The sequence below is a fragment of the Nelusetta ayraudi genome, unplaced genomic scaffold, assembly GCF_046127955.1.
Source record: "Nelusetta ayraudi isolate G7.1 ecotype Tasmania unplaced genomic scaffold, CSIRO-AGI_Nayr_v1 ptg000008l, whole genome shotgun sequence".
Lineage (NCBI taxonomy): Eukaryota > Metazoa > Chordata > Actinopteri > Tetraodontiformes > Monacanthidae > Nelusetta > Nelusetta ayraudi.
In genome coordinates, this window is record NW_027466058.1 from 7,459,454 (window position 1) to 7,474,708 (window position 15,255).

Below are 15,255 nucleotides of genomic sequence, written 5' to 3' on the forward strand. Positions count from 1 at the left end.
TGTGTGTGTGTGTGTGTGTGTGTGTGAGACGCATTTTTTGTTGTTGTTGATGTGACACGTACAGAGTAGAACACCAGGCAATTTGCTGTGTTTTGAGCCGTCGGCAGCGATAGTGGGTTTTTGCCACCATTCCTGTTCGCTCTCTCGCACGCACGGAGAAGAAGCGGCAGATTTGCAAAGTCTTAGCTCACGGGCCGTCTGTGCCCTCAGCGTCCGGCTGTTCGCTGTACGGCGGCGTCGTTGAGTTTCTTAGCGGCGGCGCTCGTTTCAACTGCAAACGGCGCGCACGGCACTCGTGCTGATAATAGTTTCCTTAAGCGCTGAAGAGTTTCGAAGATGACGTTGCGTCTTTGTTTAACAAAGTAACCCAGAAGTAGTTAGTTGGATTTTTAAAAACAACAGGATTTTGAAGGCAGCACTTGCGCCCAGTTTACTTAAATGGCTTTGGGCCATGCTTTGAGAGATGCTTCTGCATCGAGATCGTTTCAAGACTTTTGTTGGTCCCACATCTTTTGCACCGTGTACTTTCATGTTCATGCATGCCGATGGCTGGTGGAGTGAACTGCTGTTTAAATACATCATGTCTGACACTGAAACTGTTAAGTGAGTCCCCTTCATGGTTAACACTGTCACTTCCTATCAACCCTCGGCGGATTTTTTTTTTATTTTTTATTTTTTTTTCCCAACTGCTTCGGCACATCTACATTTATATTCCCTACAGTTCGAAACACACTGAGGTGAAAACACATTGGGACAAATTGCAATAAATGTCATCATGCGAAGGCTGTTAATGGACTTTGATTCAAATCAATTCAAGTCATGTTTGAATATTAGCGATGGTGTAAAGTTGCACATTGTAAGATAGTCGTGTCCCTTCTCAGAATAAAGTTCTATTTATTCGAAGAACTGATATGTGTAATTTGTCGGAGCGAAGGGGTGACACTGAAATCTGCTTGTTTTGACTGCCAGGGCCCTATTAGCTTAAACCAGTGCCAGATTCAAACAAGTAGGACAGCTTAGAAGCCAATTAAGCATTGCTAATCAGTCTAATTAGAGGGGAAGAGCGTTCAAATAGGCATAAAATTGCATTCACCTTACGTGACCTAATTATGCTCGGAGCCCCGTTTGACCAGCTGCCAGGTCCCTATGTGTTGCTCACTATGGAATATCTTGGCAGGAAATCACATTGGGGTTTTTTCTTTTTTAAAATTTTAATGGAATTGCCACAGTGGTGAGCCCCGCACGCACTAGCTTAATATCTGCCAATAATAGCAGATATTAATAGCTTGCAATTAATTAAATTAATGTGCAAGTGTTTTTTTTCTGAAAGGTTGGGAAAAATAGCTTAAAGGGCCACAACATTAACCACACAAAGACATTTGCTGTTATGTGACTTTTTGCAATTAGCTGATTTAAGTACCATCTTCAAAGTGTTCCTTTAATTCTAATCCTCTAGTCATAATGAGATTTATCAAGTCAAGCCACATAAGCAGAGGGGGAAAAGCCTCGCCACTTTCTCCGGCCCTGAAACATACGCCGTGCGGCCTAATCTCCAGAGCCGGAGGGTTTACTGGGGTGCATGTTTCCATCGCAGCAGACGGGTCACTCCCTTTGCCGTGACATATGGCTTTTGACAGAGGACGTGGCTAAGCCACCAGTCCTCAGACAAGCCAATCACGTGAGAGGTTGCAGGGGCAAAGAGAGGGTAGAAGACACGGAAGGTCCCGGGCCACGTCTGAGACGAGGCCATCAGACAAGACAAGCAGCAGCTGGCGAGCTACATCAATCTGTAATCAATGAACCAACTGGTAGATGGGATTATATGCCTAATTGCACAGCTAACCAGTCCATCTCAAAAATGAGCAGACAGCATCAGCTTGTGTCCATGACCCAATAGCAGGGACGGGCATTATTCCAGGCCTCTGACGGTGATTAATCATTCATAACCTGCCTCTGCAGCCAAGCTTGGTGATTGTCAATACACAGACAGGAGCCGCACGACTCTCCTGACAAAAGGGCGACACCAGAGAATAAAGGAAAGCAGAGGCGGACAAAGAGTTTAAGTTGATAAATAGATGTAGTATCATGTCGTCTGACTGTATCTAAAGGAGGTAACATTATTCTTGTGCCGAATGGTGCATTTTATTGTGAAAATTGATCGCACAGTATCATCGGTTGTTAATTTTACATTGATTTTAGTGAAGATTTTACTCTTTGTGATAAAAGGAATAATCCGGAATCACTGTTTTTTCCTTGTGAAACATCCTTCGTAACAAAGAATTGAAGCACAATCAAATCAAAATAGTCTATGAACTGACTTTAAGGGACAGTGCGGAAATCAGTGTTCGATTTTAAGCAGAGAATGACAGTGGGTGACGGGGGATTTTTGACAGTCGACTCTGTGTGTGTGTGTGTGTGTGTGTGTGCTCACGTTCAGCCTCCTGAGTTACAGAATTCCATGTTGGCAGATGGGGAGGACAGACAGACAAATTATTCTGTCTGTCTCTTTTTCTCGCACCACTAGACAGATCAATTATTTATTTCTCACGTGGGCCTAAGAACATAAGTGATATTAATGTATCCCACATACTGTGAAACATTAGGATCCCAGCACTGATTTTGAAAAAAATAAATAAAAAATTTATAAGATTTATTTGTGTTTGATTGTTAAAAAAAAAAAATACATGGTCCTTTCTGGCATTAAAACTTCCCGGAAAATCCCGGATAGAGAAATAATCCGTGGACCATCTTGTCCCATATTGTGTGAGAGCTATAATCCCCCAATGTGCTGTGAAAATCCCTCAGGTTACTGGCCACACTTCCACTTCTGCTGCCTCAGGCTAATCTCAGATCAGGCTTATTGCTGCATAGAAAACTCTAGTAAGTGAAAGGGGAGCTCTGGTACAATTTGATTCAGGTACAGTAAATACAGTGAAGCTGTATGACATGGAATATGGATAATACCATCCAGCATAAAAATGCAAGTATCGATAAAAGTATATTTCTGAATTATACTCATATTATTATTATATTTATTTTGTCATTTTTAATTTAGATTTGTAGGTATCATGTCAAAGCAAATTCACTTTGCCAACAATAATGTGTCTCTGCAACGTGAACAGGTGAATTAAAACCAACTTTTTTTTTTTATTCTCTTTTGTTTTACATCACAAAATATTTGTGCTCAAACACGCTACATCTAAAAAGACAATTGATAATGAAATCAATTATATAGTGTTGTTGTTTAATCAGATTGCCAAAGCCTAGAGATTTGTTGCAAGTCTGTGAACAGAGGGCTAAATAGGCTGTATTGTGAAGTTTAATATTTTTTCTAAAGGAAAGATTATAAATAGGTTGAGTATGAGACCCGAAAAACTTTAACTGATAATTTCGTCCTTGTTGTGGCTAGGGTGAGATATTTGGAATATAGAGACATTAAATATAGTTTATTTTAAAGATTACTGACACGCCACTTAGAAATGATTGCGCCACACCAAATGAAGTTGCTTTTATAGACTTTTATCGTAGAAATGACTGAGACACAAATTGCACAGCATTTCTTGAATTTGTTTGTGTGATGGGTTGTGCTACCAGATGGCAGACTTTTGGTGTTTGTGACACATGGCCGTGAGTGAAGCCTCAACCAGAGAGCCCAGCCTGAGATAATTGGAATTTCATTAAGGTTTTGTTTGTGTGTGTGTGTGTGTGTGTGTGTGTGTGTGTGTGTGTGTGTGTGTGTGAGGAGAGTGGGTGTGGGTGTTTTTCCAGTGCACATGGGTGTGTTCTATATGAGTCATATGAAGCATGGGTGGGTGGTGGGTGGTGGGTGGGAAGGGGACTCCACCTGCTGCCACCTGTTCATCTTGTGCAGCCTATAAAAGCAGCAGCTCCCTCACTGCCTCCAGCATCACAGGCACCTCGGCCTCTTCAGGCTTGCTCAGTGTCTGGAGTTACAGAGAAGACAAGAGACTTGAACTTCACCTCTGAGGAGCCCTGAAATCCAGACTTGGGACAACTAGAGCTTGTTGACTGGTATCCGGATCGAGGACACACATAATGCACCACGCTATGAAATCTCGTCGACCCAGCTGCACCGACTCCGGATCCGAGTCTTCGGAATCGGACTCCAACAGGCCCGAGAAATTTGAGACGGCGACCAGGCGACGGATGGCCGCCAACGCCAGAGAGAGGAAGAGGATGCAGGGCCTGAACACGGCTTTTGACCGCTTGCGTAAAGTGGTCCCTCAGTGGGGCCAGGACAAGAAGCTGTCCAAGTACGAAACGCTGCAGATGGCCCTCAGCTACATCATGGCCCTCAATCGGATCCTAACCGACTCCAGGAGGCACAGCGCTCCCCACAGGCAGTGGCTGGACCTGCAGTTTGACTGCGCGCAGCCCGAGAACTACCCGTGCCTGATGAGGTACGACTCCCCCGCGGAGCAGGAGTACATCCACTCGTCCTTCTCCTACCAGTACGATGGACTGAATGAAGTCCACGCCTAAACTGCTGCCACGTGGCGGACAAACGGTCATGTTGTTGGATGTGAATCATTTTCCTTTCAACTAGGAAACAGTAAATACATTTGTATTGCATTATTTGTCTTATTTTATGTGCATAAGACTTCTATTTTCAAATGAAGTCTTTTCCTATCTTATTGTTTTTGCTAGGAAGACTTAGCAATGCCCAGCATGTTTTTTTGTTGTTGTTGAAAGCATAGAAATGAATGAAATGTAGATTGTAATGAAAATGCAGACAATATTGTATTGTTGTCAGGTTGTTTTTTGATATGGCCCTAAAATGTTCAATGTGCAATGTTCAGTGGATTCTGGGAAAATCATTGTAGTTCCTGTTGCACTGTTGAAGTCAATGCGTAACTACTTAACGTGAATGAGTTTGCTTTGTTTATAAAATGTTATTTTTCATACACAGACCTTTATTTTGTTGAATTATAGATTTTGATCAAAATAAAACAAAATATTTTATAAGAAAAAACATTGGCCCGGTTGTTTTTTTGACCGTATTGCGTAGACTAATGAGACGCTGAAAGAGGAAAATGTTTCTGTTTTGTTATTGAATTACATACAAATTTGGAGTACAGCTTTATTAGCTTCTGTGACTCAAACAAGGAGACTTAACAAGATACTGCATGTTAAGTTCAACACACTCAAACCTGATCCTAAAAATGAGATTGCAGCTGAATATCTGCAGCTGAATGTTCACCCTCTGTTATGCTTGAGGCCAATTGGCTGTTTATTTTTCTGTCTAATTGGCAGGGACAAATGCATCCGGCCTTACATTTGTACCTCACCTCCTGATTCTGTTCTTCCTCCTCCGCCTCCTCCTCTACCTCTTCCTCTCTTCTTCTTCTTCCTCCTCCTCCTCTTCCTCTGCCTACTCCTCCCCCTCCACCGCCCTGCCCCTTCTGCTCCTCAGTGCATCTTGCTCCAAATCGATCCTCCGACAGTTTGGCGAGCACACGGTGCTCTCGCACAGTTTATGGTGTGTATATGATTGTTTATAAGCTGAGTTGTGCGACTCGCAGCAAATTGACGAGTTGCATACAAATCAGCGGCTGATGTGTGGGCTGGCGGAGCCCAAGGACATGGGCTTCACGAGGCCAGTGCTCACCATGTGGAAGTGCAGGAGCGACATTGCGCACACACTGTCCCCCAAAGAGATTACAGCCAATTGAAATCATTAAATGAAGTTAGTAATGATGGAATTGTTTTGTTTGACAGCCAGGGAGTTAAATTTTTTTTTTTTTGAACAGTCTAAAACTCAATCAAAAGACCATCCTGTGATAGTTTAGCATGAGAAGGAGTGGTAGAATGCAAAATCTTAGACCAACGTGCTATCGTAGCTTAGCATGAGACCGACCTGTTCCAAGTACTATAGTGGGTTGTTTTTTTCAAGTATCAAAAAATTCAGAAAAATACTTTAATCAGTCCGAAACGCACTCAAATCAACATGCTATCCTAGCTTAGCACGAGACCGACCTGTTCCAAGAAAAATCTCAACGTGTGAAAATCGGAAAAAACGACGCAACTAAAAAAATTCAATAGATGCTTTAATCAATCTGTCGCGCACCGAAACCATCGTGCCATCATAGCTTAGCATGGGACTGACCTGTTGCGAGCAAAATTCTGACATGTCTGAAAATAGGGAAAATGTAATTTCCAAATCCCCCCAAAAATTCCAAAAAATATTTGCCGTCCTATGAGACGGAGTGGTAGAATGTAAAATCTCAACAAGTGCGAAAATTGAAAAGATTGACAGTTGTTGTTTTTTCTGAGGCAAAAAATGAAAAAAAATATTATAAAACGGCCCAAAAATCATAGATAGATCATCACGAGCCGGACTGGATTTTGTGCAAATACGTCCCATTTTTAGAGCATGATTTCGTTTATGACAAAGAACTCCCGGTAAATACATCACTGTATTCTATTTTTTCTTGTTTGGAGGGGGGCACAGGTATTAAATTAAAGGTTATATAAGTGAACACCTAATTTACAGCACGTTCTTTGTTCTGTAAGTGTCAAGTACTTCGCAGTGAGGGAGGGCAGGTCATGTCAGCTGCAATGCCTCGCTCTGCACCCTGGGGAATAAATCATCCTATTGTCCTGAGCTCCTGCACTCCAAGATAACATGTGCTCACGTCAGTGTAAACGCTTAAAACTGACACATTTGCGGACGACACTCTCCAGAATTTAATTCAGTTACAAAAACAACAAACAAACAAAGGTATTTTTCAAATTTAAAAACAAGAAACACTTAGATCCTCTTCTGCAGCAGGACTATCCAGAGCGGGGGATAGCACGTGATCTGTTGCGTCGCCCCCCATTGTCTGAGCCGCACGGCTACAGATTTAACTGGCAATCAGCAGCCCCTGAAAAGTGATTGCTCCAGATTTGAAAGAGTTTGAATGGTGGCACAAGCCACGGCAAATTAAGGAAGCCCGTGTGCCAGATCCTGCTGCTGCCGCCGAGTGGGAGCAGAAATTAAACTCTATTGTGCGTTAATGGCTGTGTGTAATCGCTCTGTTTGGAGCCGCTGAGGCATGAATGGCCATAGCTGGACTCAAACTCCAGCATGCTTTAGGTTTGAGACATCTCGCAGTAGCTGTACCCGTGAGCGCTAAAAGAGGTTTTATTCGAATTTGTACGTGACGACACCTTCCGTACGGGTTTTCTGGTTTAGCACAGACTGTACAGGGTGAGGACAGTGAAAGATAAAGGGGGATGCCATAAACCAAGCTTTAGAAAACAAAACAACTGAATGTGCTGTCTTTTATTTCTGTACTAAATGGCCAATTATTTATTTAATCTACTTTTGCCAGCACTTGCGCGCCATTCCCTGTGTACTCTTGTTTTATGGGATTGAGGTGCCACACACGGATGCAGATGGTCCCAATAATTCATTATGCCGTGTTTAACGTTTGCATGGCTAATAAAGCCTTTCTTTCTGGCAGTTGGCATGTCAAGGGCTGAATGCATGCCAGAGTCAAAAGTGCTCAATGGTAATGAGCTGGAAACAGTTTGTGACACGGCAATTAGGCTCTTCATTAATTCAGTCACCGAGCAGTTGGCGACAGAAACTATCATCGGCGTGCAATTAATTGATTTCTTCAATAGGGGCGTGTCACTGGACGGGGCCTGTAATCGATGGTGACAGTCACTGAGACCAGCAAAGTTTTACTTCTGGGTTACTTCACCACTGACACCATTGTCTCTTCTTTAACAATAACAATATCCAGTGAATTCCCCAGTAGTAAGTTACCGAAGATTTAAGTGAAATAAAACTATTGATTACTATTGCTGTTGTTACCAAGGTAAGCTCCCCTTTCACTTTACCATATGCTGTCAGGTCAGAGCACATGGTTGAGCAAAATTCAGACCTGTACTAAAATTTGGAAAACAGTCAAAGATGACGTTGGCTTCAGCTCCATTCAGTGTCGCAACACGCAGCTGAAAAAGAAAAGGTGGAGGGCCAGCAGCCCCTCCCTGCCTCCCTCCCTGCCTCCGTGATGCTGATGTCACCCTCCCATTATAGTCCTTTCTCAGGCAGGTGCTCAAAAGCTCTGGTCCGCTCAGGTCTGCACAGATTCGCCCTCCACGCCGAACTGAATGCAAACACAGTTCGCTCCCCCAATAGAGCATGAAGTGTCTCAACAACCGGGCTGAGAGCCACCTGACGGGACTCGTGGAGCAGGAGAATGACGTTGCGGGCAACGGCGCCTGGGTGAACCAGGGCTTCTGCGACACCCCTCTGCCCATCCCCAGAGTGGTGAGCACCATCTACAGCCCGAACCCACTCTTCCAGGACTCCATGGACAGCGCGTACAGAGTGGAGTCGATTGGACCCTTGCCAGAGGCGCCGCCGCCGCCACCGCACACCGACCAAAGCCCGGTGAAGAAGCGGAGAGGCTGCTGCTCACTGATCAAAGGTCAGAACCTGCAGACACCTGAACCTTTGGCTCTCTGTGTCATCTCTTTAGCCAGTTTCCCAAATATAAACGCAACCAAGATGCTCTTGGGATTGTCATTACTGTTCAGAAAGCTTTGTTATGGTGAATTGACAGTAATGATCATGGGATTTTCCCCATGCATTGAATCTGTATTTTGAATTTAGCTGTTGTAACTTAAGGCAAATTAAGGTGTGTTTTTTTTTTTTGTCTTGATTTATTTAGTATTTTGATCTAAAAACTGGTTCCCTGCTAAACTTCATTTTGCATACATAAAGACATTTACATGTGTTTTTATAACAAGTTTTTGATGTGTATTATTATCATTGGTATTTTGGACCATCGCTGTGTTTCATGTGCATCAGGTCCTTTTCACAGCCTTGACATAACCAACACTGTACTTTTGTCTCTAGGCCTGTGGGGCACAACTCTGACTGAAAACAACGCAAACAACAGAGAGCAGTTTGTCCGAACCACAATGAGGGAACTGCTGGTCTACATGGTGTTCTTAGTGGATATATGTCTCCGTAAGTGTTTTATAGGAACAGGTCCACTTCTTGCATCTGCCTGAGTCTTACATATTTAAGGACAAAGATGTACATGAAACAGCATTATGTGTTGTCTTTTCTACCTTCCTTTGTCAGATTTGGTTAATTCTTTTGAAAATAAGAATAATTGAACGTACTGCTGCACTGAAAGTGAGTTGTGCGGCCACAAATAACTAGGTGAAAAAAATGTATGTTTACAGTTATGAAATCAGTATATATGTTTTCACAGAGCAAGCAGATGTCTAGAACCTCTAGAAGTAGAGTATCTTCAAAAGCGGTACTGTTTGAGCATTGTGGCACAGTACACTTTTGATTTTCCATCAAAAGCCCCACAGGTGCCACCCTCCTGCCCTCCCCTCCCGACTGTGTCCTCAGTGTCCTAAAAGCCATTGTCCAGCTGAGCATTAGCAGTGAATAGGGCGCAGGTATCTTTTGCCTTTTAGCGATAAGAACATTTGGCCTCGTCCATTGTTGCTTTGTCAGGCTTTAGATTTACACTGTTTGAGGAGGCTATTTGCGTCAGGCCAACTCGTCTCTCTCCACGTACAAATAATGGCCTCTAATCTGGACCTGTGCGACTGCGGCAACATAAACACAGCCGAACAACAAAGTCCTAATGGGAGGGCCTTGCGTGTCAGCTTTAGAGGCGTCTTATCTTTGCACACGGGATGGAACGACGTCAGAGCCGAGCCCCAGGAAAAGCCAGATGGGAACGTGTGATTGGGGCGTTAACGGGATGGTTACATTGTCTTTCAGTGACGTACGGCATGACCAGCTCGAGCACCTACTACTTCACGAAAGCCATGACAGACCTGTTTGTGAATACAGCTGGAGATGGCGGAGTCAAGTTTCAGTCCATTAGCACCATGGCTGACTTCTGGAGTGTGAGTCACTTAGTAATGGTCTTTATTCATTTTCAACATGGTGGGGAATCATTGTATCATAACTTGCTAGATCATTGTATGTGTTCCGACTGTGAGTCTCCTTGTCCTGTCCACCACTATGTCTATGCCTCTGTCTTGTTTGCATTTTGATTTCACTCCAAATGGTGAAAGCAGATGATTGCCCTCCAGAGTCTGGGTCTGCTCGAGGTTTCTTCCCATTGGCCAGTTATTCCTCACCACTGTTACTCCATCACTTGTGCTGGAGGATTCTGTTGGTCTCTCTTTTTGATTCTGAATGATTTGTGTGAAAATTGTAAAGTGCTTTGAAACACCCATGGATGGGATAGGACAATACATTTGTTGAATTGATTGGATTGGATCACTTTAAATACTGTATCTAACATTGAAATGATTATTGTATGATCTCAAACAGTTTGCTCAGGGTCCGTTACTGCATGGCCTGTACTGGACTAAATGGTACAACAACCGGTCCCTGGACACTGGGGATCAGTCCTTCATCTACTACGAGAACATGCTGCTGGGAGTCCCCAGGATGAGACAGATTAAAATGGTGAACAACTCATGCAACGTCCATGAAGACTTTAAAGACGAGATCTTTGGCTGTTTCGATGTTTACAACGAGGCGAAGGAGGAACGCTTCGACTTTGGCCTCATCAATGGCACGGCGTGAGTCAGTCACAGTTTCCTCTCAAGAGTTGGTTTTTGGGTGTTTCAGGTACTTTCACTCCACCGACACCCGTCTTCTCTCCTTTCCAGTTGGTCCTACAACACAGAGAAGCAAGTCAAAGGCTCTTCTCACTGGGGCTTGCTGACAACATACAGTGGAGCTGGATACTATCAAGACCTGAGTCGCACCAAGGAGGAGAGCGGCACCATACTGAAAGAGCTGGTGGACAACCTGTGGCTGGACAGAGGGACCAGGGTGCTCTTCATTGACTTCTCCACATACAACGCAAACATCAACATGTTCTGTGTTATCAGGTAGACACCGTCCAACGATTCAACCTTAGCCACTGGCTGTTGCCCGTCCATCCAGTATTTGAATGAAGTATCTCTGCTTCTTGCAGGCTGGTGGTTGAGTTCCCAGCGACCGGTGGGGCGATCCCATCCTACCAGATTAGAACAGTCAGACTGATTCGATACGTCACTACGTGGGATTATTTCATCCTCGGCTGCGAGATTGTCTTCTGCGTATTCATCTTCTATTATGTGGTGGAGGAGATCCTGGAGCTGCGTATTCACAAGTTCTCCTACTTTAACAGCATCTGGAACATACTGGATATCATTGTTATCATGGTAAGCCAAAGGATTTCTTATTTGATTTCAATAATTACAGTACCTGTTCTTCCTCAGCTTCTGTGAGGTCCGATCCTTCTTTTTTTTGCAGCTTGCCATGGTTGCCATTGTGTTCAACGTTTTCCGAACCGTCAAAGTGGACAAGTTGCTCAGCCACTTACTGGAGAAACCTGGCATCTATGCGGATTTTGAGTTTCTTGCCTTCTGGCAAACGCAGTACAACAACATGAATGCAGTGAACTTGTTCTTTGCCTGGATCAAGGTAAGGTGTTGACAGCCGTCACCCTCACTTTCCCATCCAATCCGTCGTGGCTCAGGGTAAGCATACTTGTATTTATTTTCTTTACATTCCTCCAGATTTTCAAATACATCAGTTTCAACAAGACCATGACTCAGCTGTCCTCCACACTGGGTCGCTGTGCCAAAGACATCTTGGGCTTCGCCATCATGTTCTTCATTGTTTTCTTTGCCTACGCTCAGCTTGGATATCTGCTGTTTGGGACAGAGGTTGAATCCTTCAGCACCTTTGTCAAGTGCATGTAAGGCCTAAGCAAATAAAAAAAAAACAATTCAAGTTTTATCATTAAAAATGTAAAATAATAAACCCATTCTTTTGTTGGCAGTTTCACTCAGTTCAGGATTATACTGGGAGACTTCGATTACAATGCCATCGACCGCGCAAACAGAGTTCTTGGCCCCATATATTTTCTGACATATGTGTTCTTTGTTTTTTTTGTTCTATTGGTAAGTCCTTACACAAAAGAAAAAAAAGTACAATGTGATGTAGGATTCTTTTTTCATCATTTTCTGTGCTTGACTCCCATAGAACATGTTTCTGGCCATCATAAATGACACATACACAGTGGTTAAGGAGGAGCTCTCATCCCAGAAAGATGAGCTACACATTACTGACATCATCAAACAGGTATGGTCACAAATTGATTATATTTAAGAAGAGATTAAATACTTTATGTGTTCTCCACTAGCAAATGCCATTGCATAGCAAATGATGTTAGCTTGTCACCCTGAGACAGAAATAGCATAAATAAACAACAACAACAGTTACATGCATCATGCAAGTTTCACAGACTGAATGATCTTCTGGTGGATTTCAGAGCTACCTCAAGACATTTACCAAGCTGAAACTTAAAAAGGAGAAAATATCAGATGTTCAGAACGTGCTCAGATCTGGTTCCGGAGAGATTGAGTTTAAGGACTTCAGGGAAACTCTCAAAGTGTAAGTCACAAATACAAAGAGTGTAAGCTATTCTGAGAGGCCATTTTAACTCCCCACTGTGTGCCTGTCTTGCAGGATGGGCCACGCAGATCATGAAATATCCGCAGCTTTCTCTCAGTTTGACCACGACGGGAACCAAATTCTGGATGAAGATGAACAGACGAAGATGAAGATGGAGCTGGAGGAAAAGAGGGTCAGTGTTCCACCTCGTTAGTAATGACGGTATCACATCTGTAATACAGTTATGATGCTGTCTCTCAGGTTTTTATTTCTGTATGTCAGTGAGGTCAAAGAAAAAACATGTTTGCTATGTTCCCAATGTATGTTCTCAGGATGCTCTTAGTGCTGAAATAAAGAACCTGGGCTTGAATTATGAGAAAGAAACACTTGAGAAAAATCCAGGAACATCCAGCGGAGAAAAGAGCCAGGCAAGCCAAACCTTAGTGGATGGTGAACAGTTTTCTAGGTAGGAAAACAGCTGGTACTCTGGTTTCACCCTGTTCATACCTTTTCACAAATCGCGGTTTAGTCAATGGGACAAATAAGATCCAGAACTTCTTCAAATGTTTCCTTTAAAAATATCTCAATACAAAGACTGCATTTGGAACTAAAAAAATCTAAGCCATACATCATTGATAACATCAGGTACTTGACTTAATGGGTGGCTAATTTTGTACCAATTGACTGAATAAAAATATACAGGCATCGCTGTGTGTAGGTTCAGGCATTCAAACCACGACACATTTGAGTGCCTTGTCACGTTAATTGAACAGAGGTTCAATGAAATGACCTTTCTTTCACTGTGCAGACTGTCCAGACAAGTTTATGACCTCAAAACTTCCGTGAAAGAAATTGCATCCCGGCTCGATTTGATCATGACACGGCTGCAATTGCATGATGAAATCAAAGCAAGAGAAGCCACAAAGCAACTTGCCGCCACCAAGAGCGTATGTATGGAATATGTGGTTAGTAATTATGAACCCAATTCTCACTGTTTTTTTGATCAATCAACAACAGAATTCCTTTTCATCTACATGTGTTATGCCTTCATTGAAACTGACAGTGTTTCCTTCTTGGACGCTTCTCTCTAGAGAGTTGAGTCTTCCTTTGATGGGGGCGTCCTGGCTGCTGCGGACGGCAGCAGGGCCAAGGTGCCGTCGAGTATATCCTTTCACGGCAGCTCCTCACACCGCTCTTGTATGTGAAAAACATGTACATCGGCTTCTCACAAAATTAGCAGACACGTGATGTACGACTAGTTCAGTCCTGCGCCCAAGCACTCACCTCTCGTGGTATTATGTAAATACTGTATAAATGTTCAGTTACTCCATTTGGTGATTTTGGTGTAAACACTAGAACCTCTACAAATTCCAGCTCTGCTAGACATATGAATCATGCAGATGAGACCTGAAGCTAGATCGTCATGCAAGTGTTGTGCGCAATATTAACGTATATCAGCCGTAGTTTAGAAAACAAGAAATTAGGTCATGCAATGCCAGGTTCATAACGTCTTGAGTGAGCGCTTGTTTTGCATTTGCACAATTTGGTGGGAACAAGAATGAATTGCCACAAATATATTTTTTGCGTATAAAGCAGCTTCAGTTTTGTCTGTGTAGAGTAGCAAAAACTTCATCTGAGTTTAACAGACCACGGAATACAGGTATAGTTCAAAGGCCCGTGTGTAAGATTTATCTAATTATTTAACATTGTGTAAATCCACGTGTGCGTATGTCCCACACTATCTTCCTTATTCCAGCCGTGGTCCTGAGAAATTCAGAAACTCAATGTAAAGCTCAGCATATATTATTGTTGAATAAACATACTGACATGCCAGATTCAAATGTCTTTTATTGGAAGTGACTTTTTCCATCAATTTGTCTTTTTATTATGAAACATCACCTCTGTTGTTGAACTCAAAATGCATTGTCATAAAAGCAAATTGCCGTTACATTCAGTATTTTAAGCAACAAAATATATTACATTTCGTGAGTGCAGTTCAAGCTTAGAACACCACTCGCTTCCTGCTACTTCCTGAAAAACAAAACAAAACAAAACAAAAAATGGCACGCAAAGTTAAAAACTCCACAGTGGAAAAAGAATCTAAATTAGTCATGTAGCCTAGGTAAATGAAAGTTTGAACTCACCGACACATGTATTAAGGCTTATTCATAAATTATATTGCTGAAATTGAATGGTGTCGTTTAATTTTCTAACATTCTAACAATATTATATACAATATGTCTCATAAGGATTTACTGTCCTGTGGTTTATATTTACACTCTGCCAAAATGATCCTGTCCTTACATTAACAACTTTGCCTGCTCGGGCAAGCAAAAAAATCTTATCAAGTTTGTTGGCTTGTACATGAAGGAAATTGGAGCGTACAAGGAGTGTAAAACACTGTACAGAATGGCACGTATGCAAACTAAGAATTCAAAAAAAGTTGACTTTGTTTTTTTCCAAAGAAATCCTCATTTGTAGCCAGTCGTTTCAATAGTTTACTTTGAAATATAGAGAAATATTCTGCGAGTAACATAAAAAAAATAATAAATCTGAGTGACAAAGAGAAGCCCACTGCCCTGTAAAAAAAATTAATGACCACAATAAAATAGTTTCAAATTATCATTAAAAACCTGATACGACAGGATCAGACGGGCTTTCTCAGTTGTGAATGGGTCTACAATTCTTAGCCAAAAGCTCTCAGACGTTAGAAAAGAAATGACAGAAACTACACTAATCAAGAAGAATTAGAGAAATATTTAAAAGTTTATATTTCTAGGAAACCGGCCCCAGAATCTGCGGTTACT

At 42.5% G+C, this 15,255-nt stretch overlaps 2 protein-coding genes across 3 annotated transcripts; both read left to right on the forward strand.

Annotated features, from left to right (window-relative positions):
- Nucleotide 1: 1 nt before the first annotated feature.
- atoh7 (atonal bHLH transcription factor 7) lies at nt 2–4,972 on the forward strand. The gene has a single exon (XM_076019098.1). It carries the CDS (start codon nt 4,057–4,059, stop codon nt 4,501–4,503), a length of 447 nt encoding a protein of 148 aa, XP_075875213.1. The 5' UTR covers nt 2–4,056; the 3' UTR covers nt 4,504–4,972.
- A 3,151-nt stretch (nt 4,973–8,123) lies between these two features.
- On the forward strand, nt 8,124–14,675 carry pkd2l1 (polycystic kidney disease 2-like 1). Of its 2 annotated transcripts, none has more exons than XM_076019099.1 (15): nt 8,124–8,444; nt 8,876–8,989; nt 9,767–9,894; nt 10,328–10,581; nt 10,672–10,896; nt 10,983–11,211; nt 11,303–11,473; nt 11,569–11,750; nt 11,835–11,955; nt 12,038–12,136; nt 12,327–12,448; nt 12,524–12,641; nt 12,781–12,914; nt 13,257–13,413; nt 13,540–14,675. In XM_076019099.1, the coding sequence occupies exons 1-15, from the start codon at nt 8,156–8,158 to the stop codon at nt 13,651–13,653; spliced, it is 2,457 nt and encodes an 818-aa protein (XP_075875214.1). In that variant the 5' UTR covers nt 8,124–8,155; the 3' UTR covers nt 13,654–14,675. The 2 variants fall into 2 exon arrangements, with proteins under 2 accessions (XP_075875214.1, XP_075875215.1); XM_076019100.1 differs by having other exon boundaries at nt 13,257–13,395.
- The last annotated feature ends 580 nt before the right edge of the window (nt 14,676–15,255 follow it).

Bases quoted from the DNA above. Each gene is read 5' to 3' on its own strand.
- atoh7 (XM_076019098.1), top strand. From the start codon at position 4,057: ATGCACCACGCTATGAAATCTCGTCGACCCAGCTGCACCGACTCCGGA.
- pkd2l1 (XM_076019099.1), top strand. From the start codon at position 8,156: ATGAAGTGTCTCAACAACCGGGCTGAGAGCCACCTGACGGGACTCGTG. The intron at 8,990-9,766 runs GTAAGTGTTTTA...ATTGTCTTTCAG, and splicing joins CTTAGTGGATATATGTCTCC to TGACGTACGGCATGACCAGC. The intron at 11,956-12,037 runs GTAAGTCCTTAC...TGACTCCCATAG, and splicing joins TTGTTTTTTTTGTTCTATTG to AACATGTTTCTGGCCATCAT.